At 31.7% G+C, this 14322-nt stretch overlaps 1 protein-coding gene across 1 annotated transcript in view; it reads left to right on the top strand.

The window, feature by feature from the left end:
• The window catches only part of LOC144840052 (transformation/transcription domain-associated protein-like), a 102081-nt gene extending 93392 nt beyond the window's left edge, over nucleotides 1-8689 (top strand). Inside the window, exons 73-75 of the mRNA XM_078695687.1 lie at nucleotides 2522-2718; nucleotides 3281-3389; nucleotides 5675-8689. Coding sequence (XP_078551813.1) covers nucleotides 2522-2718; nucleotides 3281-3389; nucleotides 5675-5784 — 416 coding nt within the window. The 3' untranslated portion in view covers nucleotides 5785-8689. The remainder of the gene's footprint in view (nucleotides 1-2521; nucleotides 2719-3280; nucleotides 3390-5674) is intronic.
• The last annotated feature ends 5633 nt before the right edge of the window (nucleotides 8690-14322 follow it).

Raw genomic sequence — 14322 nt, 5'->3', positions numbered from 1 at the left:
ATTATTATTATTATTATTATTATTATTATTATTATTATTATTATTATTATTATTATTATTATTATTATTATTATATTTAAACCTTGGTTTACATCATATAGAGTAGATGAAAAAACTAGGCTTACACACATACTTGCTATAAAGACATATTTCCCATGCATACTGTACACTTCATGTATCAAACTTCAACAATTTCAGCCTTAAACAATATTTTTTATAAAATCAATTTGAGGTAAATGTACAGTATCTAAATAATTTTCTCTTCAAACTACTATTTTCATATTGTGGAACCAGAAAGGTTCAATATTGGATTAAAACATGGCAAGCTAGATGCCAAGACCTTTTACAGATCAGCCTGAAATACGTAATATTTTTACTTTTAATATTTAACTTTGTACTAATAGCTACCCTTCTAATAGATGAGCACCATATACAGTACTAGCTAGTAAATTATATGACCTCTATGAAAGCAAATGGCCAGGAATTTAAAATAAAGTAAATTGTTTTAAAAATCACATTTTTTTTCGAAAAATTTGGGTGATCATACGGCTAAAAAATGATAGTTCAGCTAAAAAAAATCCATATCAATATCTAATACTCAACGGTAACAAAAAATGATTTGTGTTTTTGTTATGGACCTAAAATTGAGAAATTTTGAACAGCCAACATTTTTTAATTTCTAGGGAAAAATTATAATTATGCATTTCCTTTTTAAAAACATTCAAAAAAATTGCCCTATCATGTTAGAAAAATCATTTTACATTATATGTTTGTAAATTCAGTTTTTAGCAAAATTCAGAAAAAAAATCAGAAAAAAAAAACATTTTTAAAATGTACATATTCAGACAACAATATTTGTTTTTTCTGATTATATATATAAAAAAACAATTATAATTAATAAAAGTTTTGTTGTACTGGGTGACCTTTCGCTGGAATTGCCCAGTAGTACTTACACAGACGTAATGGCGCCGTGGCGGTGACACGATGGGACCCTTAGGGAAGAAGAATGTTGTTGAAAAGGTGTAAAAGTCCAAAGCCCTCTGATCTTCATGAAGATATAGAAATGTCGCATTATATATATCAAAGACGATAGAACATGGTTAAATCCTATTGTTCATTATGGTAATAATGCTGTTGCCCGTGTCAATTGCAATACGAATTGTAAACATGGAATTTAAACGTCTGTGTTTGAACTATTACAGGATTACATTTACACATAGAAAATATTTTTTTTTTTTTTTTATGTAACTATTGTATAATATATCACTATAACAGTGTATTCACTGGTGATGTTAACAGTGTATTCACTGGTGATGTTAACAGTGTATTCACTGGTGATGTTAACAGTGTATTCACTGGTGATGTTAACAGTGTATTCACTGGTGATGTTAACAGTGTATTCACTGGTGATGTTAACAGTGTATTCACTGGTGATGTTAACAGTGTATTCACTGGTGATGTTAACAGTGTATTCACTGGTGATGTTAACAGTGTATTCACTGGTGATGTTAACAGTGTATTCACTGGTGATGTTAACAGTGTATTCACTGGTGATGTTAACAGTGTATTCACTGGTGATGTTAAAATGGTAAATATTACTAATAGATACAACACAACTTTCAATTTTTGTTCTAAATAGTATACTTCATATACAAACAGACCAGGTCAGTAAAAAAAATAGAGAGTTATCTGTATTATATATTGGGCTAAAATGGTAATTGGAGTTGCCCTCTGTCATTCTCTGCAATTTGCCACTCTGTATGGTTTTTTTAAATCAAAATTTGACATTACATTAAAATCAAAATCTGAGTAGGTAGTTTCAGAGTAATTGAAATTTAGTAATTTAAAATGATAATAATATAAATTAATTCAAAATTTAGTTTTAAAAACCCCAATTGATTCCAGTCGACTTGATCCTAAAATATGGGTTTTTTTAACACCATTCTTTTAGGTTTTTTTTCAATGGAAACAAGCCCTAAGATATAATAGCATTTTATAATTAATTTCATACTTTACTGCTAAGAATAAAACACCTTTTTGTTATTTTTTGGATTTTTAATTGAGTGAATGTGATGTGTGTAGATGGGTAATAACTGTTCAATGATACAATATATGAGTGGGTGGTTGTTGACGATGGCCTCATTACCCACAATGTGGTTCAAATTGATGCTTTAATATTTTTTTATGGCAAACTTGACGCCACTAACTCATAATGATGTCATTGACATATCACATTTGAAGAGGGATCAATAAAATCATTGAGGCGTTAGATGCACAAACATTTTGACATGAAGCATTAACTTTAACTAAGAACACGAAACTCAGTGACGTTGCAATATGTAGTACCTCTTTTTATAGAATGACAGCAATTCCTTTTTGGGGCCCCTTTAGCTACCAAGAAATTGGGCTAAGTATTCATATCATTTCTAACTATGTTTTCCCTCATAACATAAACAGGCAAGTAGACTACTACTTTAACATCACTTAACGAAAACATTTTTATATTTATATCTTGCCTCAGGTGAACTTGATGCTAACCGGCCTGTACCATTCCGCCTCACACCGAACATTGCCGAGTTCTTGACATCCGTTGGAATAAATGGATTGCTGTCCGCATCAATGATATCAAGTGCACGTTGCCTCGTACAACCCAATTTCCAGTTGGTTGCGCTTTTGCGTGCTATATTGAGGGATGAAATGATAGCCTGGGATAAGAAGGTATGGATGATGTTTATGATCCATTAATCTTTCAGCAAAATGAAATGTAAACTTTGAAAATATCAGTGTTTATTCTCCAGTACATTAACTGAATCAGCTGTATTTGACAGCATAGAAATTCATAATACTTAATCTTTTTCACAGTTTGTTTCCATTTTCGTCTGGCAAAGTGGTTTGTTATTGGGTTAATGTCTACCTGTCTTTTTTTTGGAAAAAAATATTACAAACAAGAGAGTAAAACTACTCTGTAGTGTGCGCCATCTATAGTGGATGTTTTGGTCTATAATAACTATTATGAAAATATATCTATTCCACAAGACATTAACTATCCATTCCACTCATAAACAATGACTAGCACCGCAAAGATTGAAAATATACTAGAAGGAACTTTTGTATTACACTGTAACCATATTTTCTCTTGAGAAAAACATGATTACCTCAGGAGTATCAAATGTTATTTTTCACCTCTAATCAGGCATGGAGGAAATATACAGTATATTTCCTCCATGAATCAGGTAACATCTGTATAATGTTCTCAGTATATCTATATTATTTTTCATAGAAGCAAGATGATACTTTACCAGCAGGTTCTCAGCCCTTGAACATGAAAGGAGAGTTGCTGAATACTACTGTAATGAGAGCAGTGAATGCTATCATGACCAGGTTACAAAGTAAGAAAAAAACAACATTAAACTCATTAAAAGCTCATTAGTGAGCTTTTAATTAGTGATGAACTATGAACAAGTTGTCTATTGGGTGCATGCATGGACTTTGGCATGTGCTCAATTTCTTAACACAGTTTTGGCAGTTTCTATTTCATTTAAATATTATTCCATACAACCACCATGATACAATATAAATACTTTAGTAGTGAAGTCGTCGCAAATAGAAAGCTTGCTACTCTGTTTTATTGACCATCACACCATACACACATGGCCTTATTATTATGGCTCCTAGCTGCTCATGTGAAACTGCCTGTTGGGAACCACATATTCTAGTTCATTAGCGTTTAGAACACAGATTATTACCATATTGTTTTATGACAGGGAATTAAAATACAAGTTAAAATATATTTTTACTTGGGTCCTTAGATATAAACACATTTGAGCGAATTTCAGTAATCAACAGCATACATTACTTTTAATTCTGGTCTCTCAAAAGTAGAAAACTCCAATGACTAAAAACACCGTCATTAATGTAGGCACCAAAATATTTGTAATAAAATTCTTAAGTTGATGATTGTCGACCAGTGGAACCCACACTATAAGGGGACATCTTCGGGATCCAAAAAAAACTGTTCTTTAATAGGCGTGTCCCCTGAATAGGGGTTGGCTTTAGTGTTAAAACATAGCCCCTTGTTTATTTATTGGGAAGTGTACCCTTAATAGGGAGGAGTTCTACTGTATTTTGAAAAATTCTGATATTTTGACTTTTTTGACTTACTGTAAATCAAACCATTCGATTCTGAATTGTATGATGTTTAAAAAATATATCTATATTAAGTAACGTAGGGTACATACAAAATAATAATGTCTAGAACTCATTCAACAACTTTAAATAAAAGCATTTAGTTTAGAATCATGTTCCACTTTTTAAAACAATGTTGAGTGACTGGGTGTATATCGTTTTATCATCACAATTAATGGATTGAAACAAAATGCATTCACATCTTGTTTGAGGAATGTATAATAATAATACATGACAACCTAGCAGCAGGTTTTTTGGTACACTATGTTTAAAATTATGAAAACAAATTATTCCAATGAATAGATGTTTCAAGATACCTTGTATTTTTATATTTTGCATATATTGGTTGTTTTTGTCTTTTAAACACAATTAAGTAAAAGGTGCCATGGGCATCCCTTCTTGATTTGCCCAATAATCATAACCACTTGGATTTACATCCAATTTAACAATCATTTACTAATTTAGACTGTCAACATAAATCTGCATTCTAATCTAATAGAATACCTTAATTTTTATGAGTATATATTTTTCTTTTTTAAAGGAGAAAGTCAAACGCATAACTATCAAGCTAGTTTTTTTCTCCTAAAGTTTTTTCTCCTGGTTTCCATGATATATGTAAATTTGCTAAATGTGTGATCATTATAATCACAGCTTGACAGGTTATAAAGAGCGGTATACAGTGGTGTTTAACTGGCATGGTTAGTTTACAGCCTGAATTAACGTTTTTATGACCTGTCACAATCAAAGGGCTCATGTATTGAATCTAGAATTAATGTAAACCACATTCATGTGCTTATTAACAAGATAAAATAGCAGTCTGTCATTAAGGCAAGACATGAGCTATTGATCTTGTGAGGAAGTATAGTTATGTGGAGGTTAACGACATGATATATTCTGAAAAGAGGATCATCTGCTTCACATCTTTAACAGGAACTTCAAACTGTTGTAGCATTTTCTCAGCAGATGCGCAATACAATGTAAATAAAGGAGGAAATATATGATTGATCAATTGAAATAAATATATAGCATTTAATATTAATTAGGCACGCCAGCTCTGATCCGTGTGGTTCTGAATCTGACAAATCCACCAATAATTCATAATGCAGACTGAGATTAAATCATGTTTCAAATATTTCTAAATATTCCCCCAATCAATATGCATATGTCTTATTTTACTGTACTTTTACTTTGTCCATATTAATTTTTTTCCTCTTTCATTATTGTGGCTAATGCTTCTTCTTCTGGTACTGTTTCTGCCTGTAGTATATCAATATAATGCCTGGGAATAAAATCAGAAATGATTTCGTCCTTTGACCATGTATGTCGTGGGAACTTTTAATATATATATTTATGTATATTAAATGTGAAATCGATTTTATCATTCATGTTATATATCTATGGTAATCCTGGGTAATACTTTAGACTACACACATCATTTATAAAATGTGTAAACAGTTCATTGATTTGGTTTTTGTATTTTTTTTTCCAGATCTTGCACAGTTTGAAGGAGGAGAGAGCAAGATAAGTACCCTGGTAGCTGCAGCAAACAGTCCTGACAACCTGTGTAGAATGGATCCATCATGGCACCCATGGCTTTAGAAAGCAGCAGCAAACAACATTCCGGACAATCTGTAGAATGGATCCATCTCTGGCACCTATGACTTTAGGTAACAGCAGCGGCAAATAATCCTGACAATCTGTGTAGAATGGATCCATCTCTGGAACCATGCCGTTAGGTAACAGCAGAAGCAACTGGGCCTGACAATCTTAAGAATGGATCCATCTCTGGCACCATGGCTTTAGGTAACAGCAGCAACAAATGGGCCTGGCAATCTTTGGATTGGATCCATTTTGGCACTCTTAGCTTTAGTGCCAATGCTATAATGTGATGAATGAATTTAGGAAGCAAAAAGGTTTATTGATTTGATATACATGTTTGCAACTATTAATTTTAGGAATATATAAGATATACCTTGCCATTAAAAAAAATATTTAATTTCGGAAGTATGTCGAAGTTGATGAAATTGTATGCATGCATCTGTATATCTTTCTTGGCATAGTGTACAGTGTCTTTATTAATCTGTTGCAAAAATCCAAATCTATTCAGTTTACACAAGATCCAGTCTGAACAGTTTTGGATATCAGATACAAGTAATTTAATATGGTTATATTCTATCTATATTGCAGTTTTGTGGTTCATTTATGCTGGTGCTCGGATCATAGTTAAATTACTCTGTCCCCAGTGTCACTTCTGATTGTTTGGATTTCATTTTGATGTTTTTAATTACCGCATTCAGTAATTTTCACAGATATCAACAATTTTTGCAGATATCAACATGGGCATTTACTTTCAGAAAAATAACTGAGCCAAAAAAAAGTGCCTAGAAAAAGTGATGACCATAATAATATGCTTCATTTATATTGTAACTTGTAATTTAGCCCTTTGATATGAGCAGTTACAAGTATGCTGTATTTTGTACAATAAATTGATTACTTTTTATAACCACTATCCCATCCCCCTGATTGGTGTAAATTATTATGTTGTTGTTGTTGCCACAGAATTTAACAATTAATAATTTATTTTACATATGGCCTAATTTAGGGGGTTTGGGGATGTTAAATTCTCCACAATCATGGGAACATTTTTTTTAGCATAAAACCAAAACATTTTGAGCTGAATATTTATACCAATTTCTCCCTTTAAACTCCACTATTCCAGTAATTGTTTAGAATCTCTTGTAATTGCAACAAATAACTGTTGTCAAATTTGAAATTACAGAATATTGTTTGGATAAACTGTTGTGAAACTGTAAGAAAAGGTGAATATGAAGATAAAGCAGTATTAAACCAAAGTGTTTTTTTACTACAGATTTTACTAAACTTTCTATCATTCACAATTAGAATAATTATCCATGTTTTCCAGTGGAGGTTTTGGTAGGAAATTGCTGAAGGGGTTCACTGGACTTTGTTTTGTAAAACTAATTAGAAGCTGAGTTAGTTATTTGCCAGGCTAGATGCAAATAGAGCAAAACCAACTGCTAACATTTTCTCATTTCACATACAAAATAAATAAGCAGAAAGTTAAAACAACCAAAATAAATAAAATAAATGTTTGTTGAAATACAAGAGTTGATCAAGTTTAAATTGAACAGAGTAAAAGAATGTAAGGAGAGCCAAATTATCTTTTAGTTAATTATTTTCAATGCTAATAGTTTTACTAAAATTAATGTGGAAATGTTCTATAGGCCTACTGTACAAACATGTGACATGCTAAATGTATACTATTTTTATAATCACATTTCAATCACTATTATATTCATTTTCTCTCAAAATACATGACTCTCAATGTGTATGGCCATCAATTTAAATTAAATACATTATTTTAAAAAATATCCAAAAGATCCAAAAAGTATTTTGGATCTTCATTTTCATGTTATATCTTATTTTCACTTTCAGTTATTATAATTTATAACATTTTAAAAATTGAAATTTTATCATTATTGTAATTATCAAATTTTAGATTTGGGATATTAAAATTTCTGTAAATTAAAGAAAAAAAATGATATGATGACTTGTATAACCGGATTTTAGGTTTGGTATTTATTTAGTTTTTATTTTATATTATTTAAAATTATGACTTTGATTTTCAAAGCCAAGTTGTCAATATTTAAGTGTGATAAGTATTTTCTAAAGTCATTATGTGAAGTATCTTAAGTTTTGTAATTTTTTGTCCAAATCTACAATTTGTTTTAGATTTAAATGCTGCCAAATTAAATTGTACATTTTTAAACGACTCCTGAATGGCAGACATATTAGGCTGAACCATAACTCACGTAGCGTATCCACTACGATCTTTATTCAACCAGTTTTCTCTTAATTGTCTCTCTCTTTTTATTGCTATTACAGTTGTACAATGCATGTATTGTATGCTATAAGATAGAGGGTGCTTTGGCGATTTTGTTTATTACTTAAACTACTATTTTAGTACAACCAACCATGTACCCATAACATTTTATTTTGGGGTTTCTTTTCACAAGGCAGTCAAATGCATTTGGAGCGATACACACATTTTGCAGTTATATTTTGAACTAAATATCTAAATAGTGCTGCACTTTGTTTTACAGTTTTTCACTAAAGCCATTATACCTAAGACAAAATTATTTTCTATTAAAGCGTCTGTCTAAATTCAATCATTGATTATTTATACTGTATGTGTGATAAGTGATGATTCAAAAAGGACCAAACATATCATAACAATAACAAGCATTTGTCAGACAATATATTGATCTCAGCTAAAGGCTGTAATGATTAATGCGTCTCCTGGGATGTAAACAACTTTTCTATTCACTTATTTCTAAGATACTTAAACAACCATGCTAATAATAAGGACATTGATTGATCGATTTGTATATTTTGTGTCTTAATTGAAATATTCAAGCTTTTTTTTTATGATACCCAAACATTATTCTTGTTTTTTTTATATAATAAATTGCTCTTTGAATGAAGTTGTCTATTTTAAGTAATTTATTTAATGTCTATTGAAAAAACAATATTAGAATAGTGATTTCTTTACATTGTATATTTGATGGTTTTATTTATATTTATTTATTTTATTGATATTTATGATTTTTATTTATGAACATTATGATATAAACTATAAAATGTAATACTATACAGGTGGACACTATTGGAACCCCAACAAAGTATGCCTATAGTCCTAGGGGTTCCATCTCTCCTCCCCCTCCCCCTCCCCTTCCAAAGGAGGGTTTGTACTAAATTTGTTATATGGCCTGTAACTTTTTTTCAATATTCAACCACTTGCCCAGATAATGTCTGTATTAGAGATTCAACCACTTGTCCAGATAATATTTGTATTAAAGATTCAAGCACTTGCCCAGATAATATCTGTATTAAAGATTCAACCACTTGCCCAGATAATGTCTGTATTTTAGATTCAACCACTTGCCCATAATGTCTGTATTGGGGATTCAACCACTTGCCCAGATAACATCTGTATTTAAAATTCAACCACTTGCCCAGATAATGTATGTATGAGATTCAACCACTTGCCCAGATAATGTCTGTATTAAAGATTCAACCACTTGCCCAGATAATATATGTATTAAAGATTCAACCACTTGCCAAGATAACATCTGTATTTAAAATTCAACCACTTGCCTAGTATTAAAGATCCAACCACTTTCCTAGATAATACCTGTATTTGAAATTCAAACACTTGCCAAGATAATATCTGTATTAAAGATTCAACCACTTTCCTAGATAATAGCTGTATTAGAGATTCAAACACTTGCCAAGATAATATCTGTATTAGAGATTCAAACACTTGCCAAGATAATATCTATTTGAGATTCAAACACTTGCCAAGATAATATCTGTATTAAAGATTCAACCACTTTCCTAGATAATAGCTGTATTAGACATTCAAACACTTGCCAAGATAATATCTGTATTGAGATTCAACCACTTGCCCAAATAATATCTGTATTAAAGATTCAAACACTTGCCTAGATAATGTCTGTATTGGAGATTCAACCACTTGCCCAGATAATATCTGTATTTAAATTTCAAGCACTTGCCCAGATAATATCTGTATTAGAGATTCAACCACTTGTCCAGATAATATTTGTATTAAAGATTCAAGCACTTGCCCAGATAATATCGGTATTAAAGATTCAACCACTTGCCCAGATAATGTCTGTATTGGAGATTCAACCACTTGCCCAGATAATGTCTGTATTGGGGATTCAACCACTTGCCCAGATAACATCTGTATTTAAAATTCAACCACTTGCCCAGATAATGTATGTATTGGAGATTCAACCACTTGCCCAGATAATGTCTATATTGGAGATTCAACCACTTGCCTAGATAATGTCTGTGTTAAAAATTCAACTACTTGCCTATATAATATCTGTATTAAAAATTTAAACACTTGCCCAGAAAAATCTGTATTGGAGATTCAACCACTTGCCCAGATAATATCTGTATTGGAGATTCAACCACTTGCCTAGATAACGTCTGTATGAGAGATTCAACCACTTGCCCAGATAATATCTGTATTAAAGATTCAACCACTTGCCCAGATAATATCTGTATTAGAGATTCAACCACTTATCCAGATAATATTTGTATTAAAGATTCAAGCACTTGCCCAGATAATATCTGTATTAAAGATTCAACCACTTGCCCAGATAATGTCTATTGGAGATTCAACCACTTGCCCAGATAATGTCTGTATTGGGGATTCAACCACTTGCCCAGATAACATCTGTATTAGAGATTCAACCACTTGCCCAGATAATATCTGTATTGGGAATTCAACCACTTGCCCAGATAATATCTGTATTAAAGATTCAACCACTTGCCCAAATAATATCTGTATTAAAGATTCAACCACTTTCCTAGATAATATCTGTATTTGAGATTCAAGCACTTGTCCAGATAATATCTGTATTAAAGATTCAAGCACTTGTCCAGATAATATCTGTATTAAAGATTCAACCACTTGCCCAGATAATGTCTGTATTGGGGATTCAACCACTTGCCCAGATAATGTCTGTATTAGAGATTCAACCACTTGCCCAGATAATATCTGTATTGGGAATTCAACCACTTGCCCAGATAATATCTGTATTTAAAATTCAACCACTTGCCCAGATAATGTCTGTATTAGAGATTCAATCACTTGCCAAGATAATATCTGTATTGGGAATTCAACCACTTGCCCAGATAATATCTGTGTTTGAGATTCAACCACTTGCCCAGATAATATCTGTATTCAAGATTCAACCATTTGCCCAGATGTCTGTATTCAAGATTCAAGCACTTGCTCAGGTAATATCTGTTTTAAAATTCAACCACTTGCCCAGATAATATCTGTATTGGGAATTCAACCACTTGCCCAGATAATATCTGTATTTGAGATTCAACCACTTGCCCAGATAATATCTGTATTCAAGATTCAACCATTTGCCCAGATGTCTGTATTCAAGATTCAACCACTTGCTCAGGTAATATCTGTATTCAAGATTCAACCATTTGCCCAGATGTCTGTATTCAAGATTCAACCACTTGCTCAGGTAATATCTATAATAAAGATTCAACCACAGACAGCCCAGATAGTCTGTATTGGAGATTCAACCACTTGCCCAGATAATGTCTGTATTGGGGATTCAACCACTTGCCTAGATAATATCTGTATTAAAGATTCAACCACTTGCCTAGATAATGTCTGTGTTGGAGATTCAACCACTTGGCCAGATAATATCTGTATTAAATATTCAACCACTTGCCCAGATAAATGTCTGTATTGGGGATTCAACCACTTGCCCAGATAATATCTGTATTCAATATTCAACCACTTGCCCAGATAAATGTCTGTATTGGGGATTTAACCACTTGCCAGATAATATCTGTATTGGGAATTCAACCACTTGCCCAGATAATATCTGTATTAGAGATTCAACCACTTGCTCAGATAAATGTCTGTATTGAGGATTCAACCACTTGCCCAACTAATATCTGCATTTTTATAGTATTTTATTTTTTGATGATCCAACAAATACATTGCATGCACCTTGGTAATTGTTCTGTGAAACCTTTTGTCTGCATTGACAATTCAACTGCTCGCCTAGATAATGATGATAATTTCAGTTTTCAATAGTAATCTCGACAAGAAGCCCACCCAAGAATACTAATAAAAGAACAAGTCCATGGGCTTCTTTTCAAGGTTTTATGATATGTGTCAGTGTATTTAATCAATCAATTTCATTTTGCCATGACATTCTTTAGCTGTTGACACTCATGGTTGATCTGAACTCTTTTCCTAAGTAACTTTTCTCTATTTTATCTTCAACTTCATTTAACAACTTATCAATAATCCTTCTGCCTTTTCAAGTATTTAGTTTTAGCTGCAAGTTCCAGTCTTTTGACACTTATGACCAAATTGATGATCATAAAACGATGTTTTATCGTAGTTATGACATGTTATGTTACGATTAAATCAACTCAAGTAGGATTATGTTGTTGAGGATTTAGTATCGGTATGCATTTGCTAGTCAATGATTCTCAAGTGTTGTTAGCCAATAGATCTATCTTGGTTTTATGATTGAATCATCAAGTCACACTCAAAATGCTCATGTTGTAAGTGTCTTGTGTGTGTCAATGACATACTTATGAAATACATATTTACATAATTATTTTAAACACAGATGTTGTATGACGTCTGAATGTAAGATTTTTAAATCTTCAGTTAAAACTGCTTACGCAGCTCAAAACCAGTATCAGTATCAATTTTATAATCATATATTTAAGATCGGTTGTTATTTTTTTAAAGGACCCATTTCATATTCACTTGCTCAGTACAATTGTGTCCTAATGTTACTAAAGGTTATTTTAATGTAGGTAACTTTTGACAAAAACTTTTTGTGAACTTGTGTAACAAAAATAGTTTGAACTAGAATTTAATTCGTCACTTTGACGAATTATAGGTGATCATTTTTATCATTTTACTGAAATTAATTTTTTTTAAACATGCACGTACGTTAACATACGATCGGAAAATGTTGATGTATGCCATCCTATTATATGCTTATAGTGCTGAGTTGTGCCTATACGCCATATACAATATGTACAGTATATACTGTATATCTATATACAGTGTAGCATAGGTGAAATTACGGGACACACATGTTCTAATTTTTTGGCATGATGACGTTATCAAACTAAACTTTAAGATGACAATTTCGAAAGATAATTAATTGAGCAAAAAAATATAAGATTTGGAAAAAAATTTGGCACGTAGAAGCGCTGTGCGCGCTCTTTGAATTGTGTATAACTTTGACGAAAAATATGAAAAAACTACTTTTTCACTTCAACTGGCCATATGTTAACGTCACAACATCCGATAGGCTTAATTTTTATATGAATTAATATCTACATTTCATCAGCTTTCATAATAAATTATAATCATCAAGGTAACCTTCAATTCTGAAGAGCTGTAAGATATTCAAATTTACTGCGAAGGTGAAATTACACGGCCTACGTTATTCAAGTTTTTACGCGTGATGACGTCATTAAAATGAAGATAGTGTCAACTCATGATAAAGATAATTAATTAAGCAAGCACATACTGAAAGTTGTGCGAAATTCGAGCACACATAACCAAGATGCGCTCTGTTGAATGTGATAATCTACACAAAAAGATAACAAATCCTAATTTTTAAATTCAAGTGGCCATTTGATGACGTCAAAACATTTTGTACGTAAAATGTGTACATGAATTCATATCTACAACTCAATGGCTTCCAGAATAAGTTAAAAAAATCGGGGGTCATCTTGCATTCTGAAGAATTATTTTCATTTTAAAAAAGACCTATTTTTCACCATTTTCAGAACTTTTGTAAAATTAATGTGCGCATTTTGTCATTTTTAACGTGCTCGTATAGCGTTATTTTAAGTCGGAACTGACTCAAATTTGGTGAATGTACTAAGGATGGTGAGTAGAATGAGATTTGTAAAAAAAATTCATGTTTTTTACGCTTTTTAAGTATCGCGCGCGCAAAAACGCATTTTTGCGCAGTAATTTTTTGAAACACGCAAATGGCCTAATTCATGCTCTAAATTGATCAAAACTTAATTTTGAGCGTTTTAAATTTTTAACGCGCGATATCACGCGCATGGACCTACGTGCGCGTGCGTTTTTATTTGCTAATATTTTTACCCTTGATCTGAAGTTTACGTGTAGTGAATTTCATTAATATGTGATAATGAATTATGGAGATATGATTGATAATGTGATTTCGCAAAATGGCGTATAAATGTCGTCACGGATGAGTGATCACGCTGGAAAGCTTATTAGGATTAAGTTATATTATTTGAAAGATATTCTGAAATTTTTGTAATCATTGACATTAAACTTTTTGAGATAATTGTTACACAAAATAGTGTACAGAAACAATAAAAAGACTAGAATTTAATTCGTCACTTTGACGAATTATAGGTGATCATTTTTATCATTTTACTGAAATTAATTTTTTTTAAACATGCACGTACGTTAACATACGATCGGAAAATGTTGATGTATGCCATCCTATTATATGCTTATAGTGCTGAGTT

This window comes from Antedon bifida, chromosome 4, assembly GCF_963402885.1.
Source record: "Antedon bifida chromosome 4, ecAntBifi1.1, whole genome shotgun sequence".
Taxonomy (NCBI): domain Eukaryota; kingdom Metazoa; phylum Echinodermata; class Crinoidea; order Comatulida; family Antedonidae; genus Antedon; species Antedon bifida.
The sequence above is the reverse complement of the archived record's forward strand: the minus strand, read 5'-3'. Positions and strand labels throughout refer to the sequence as shown.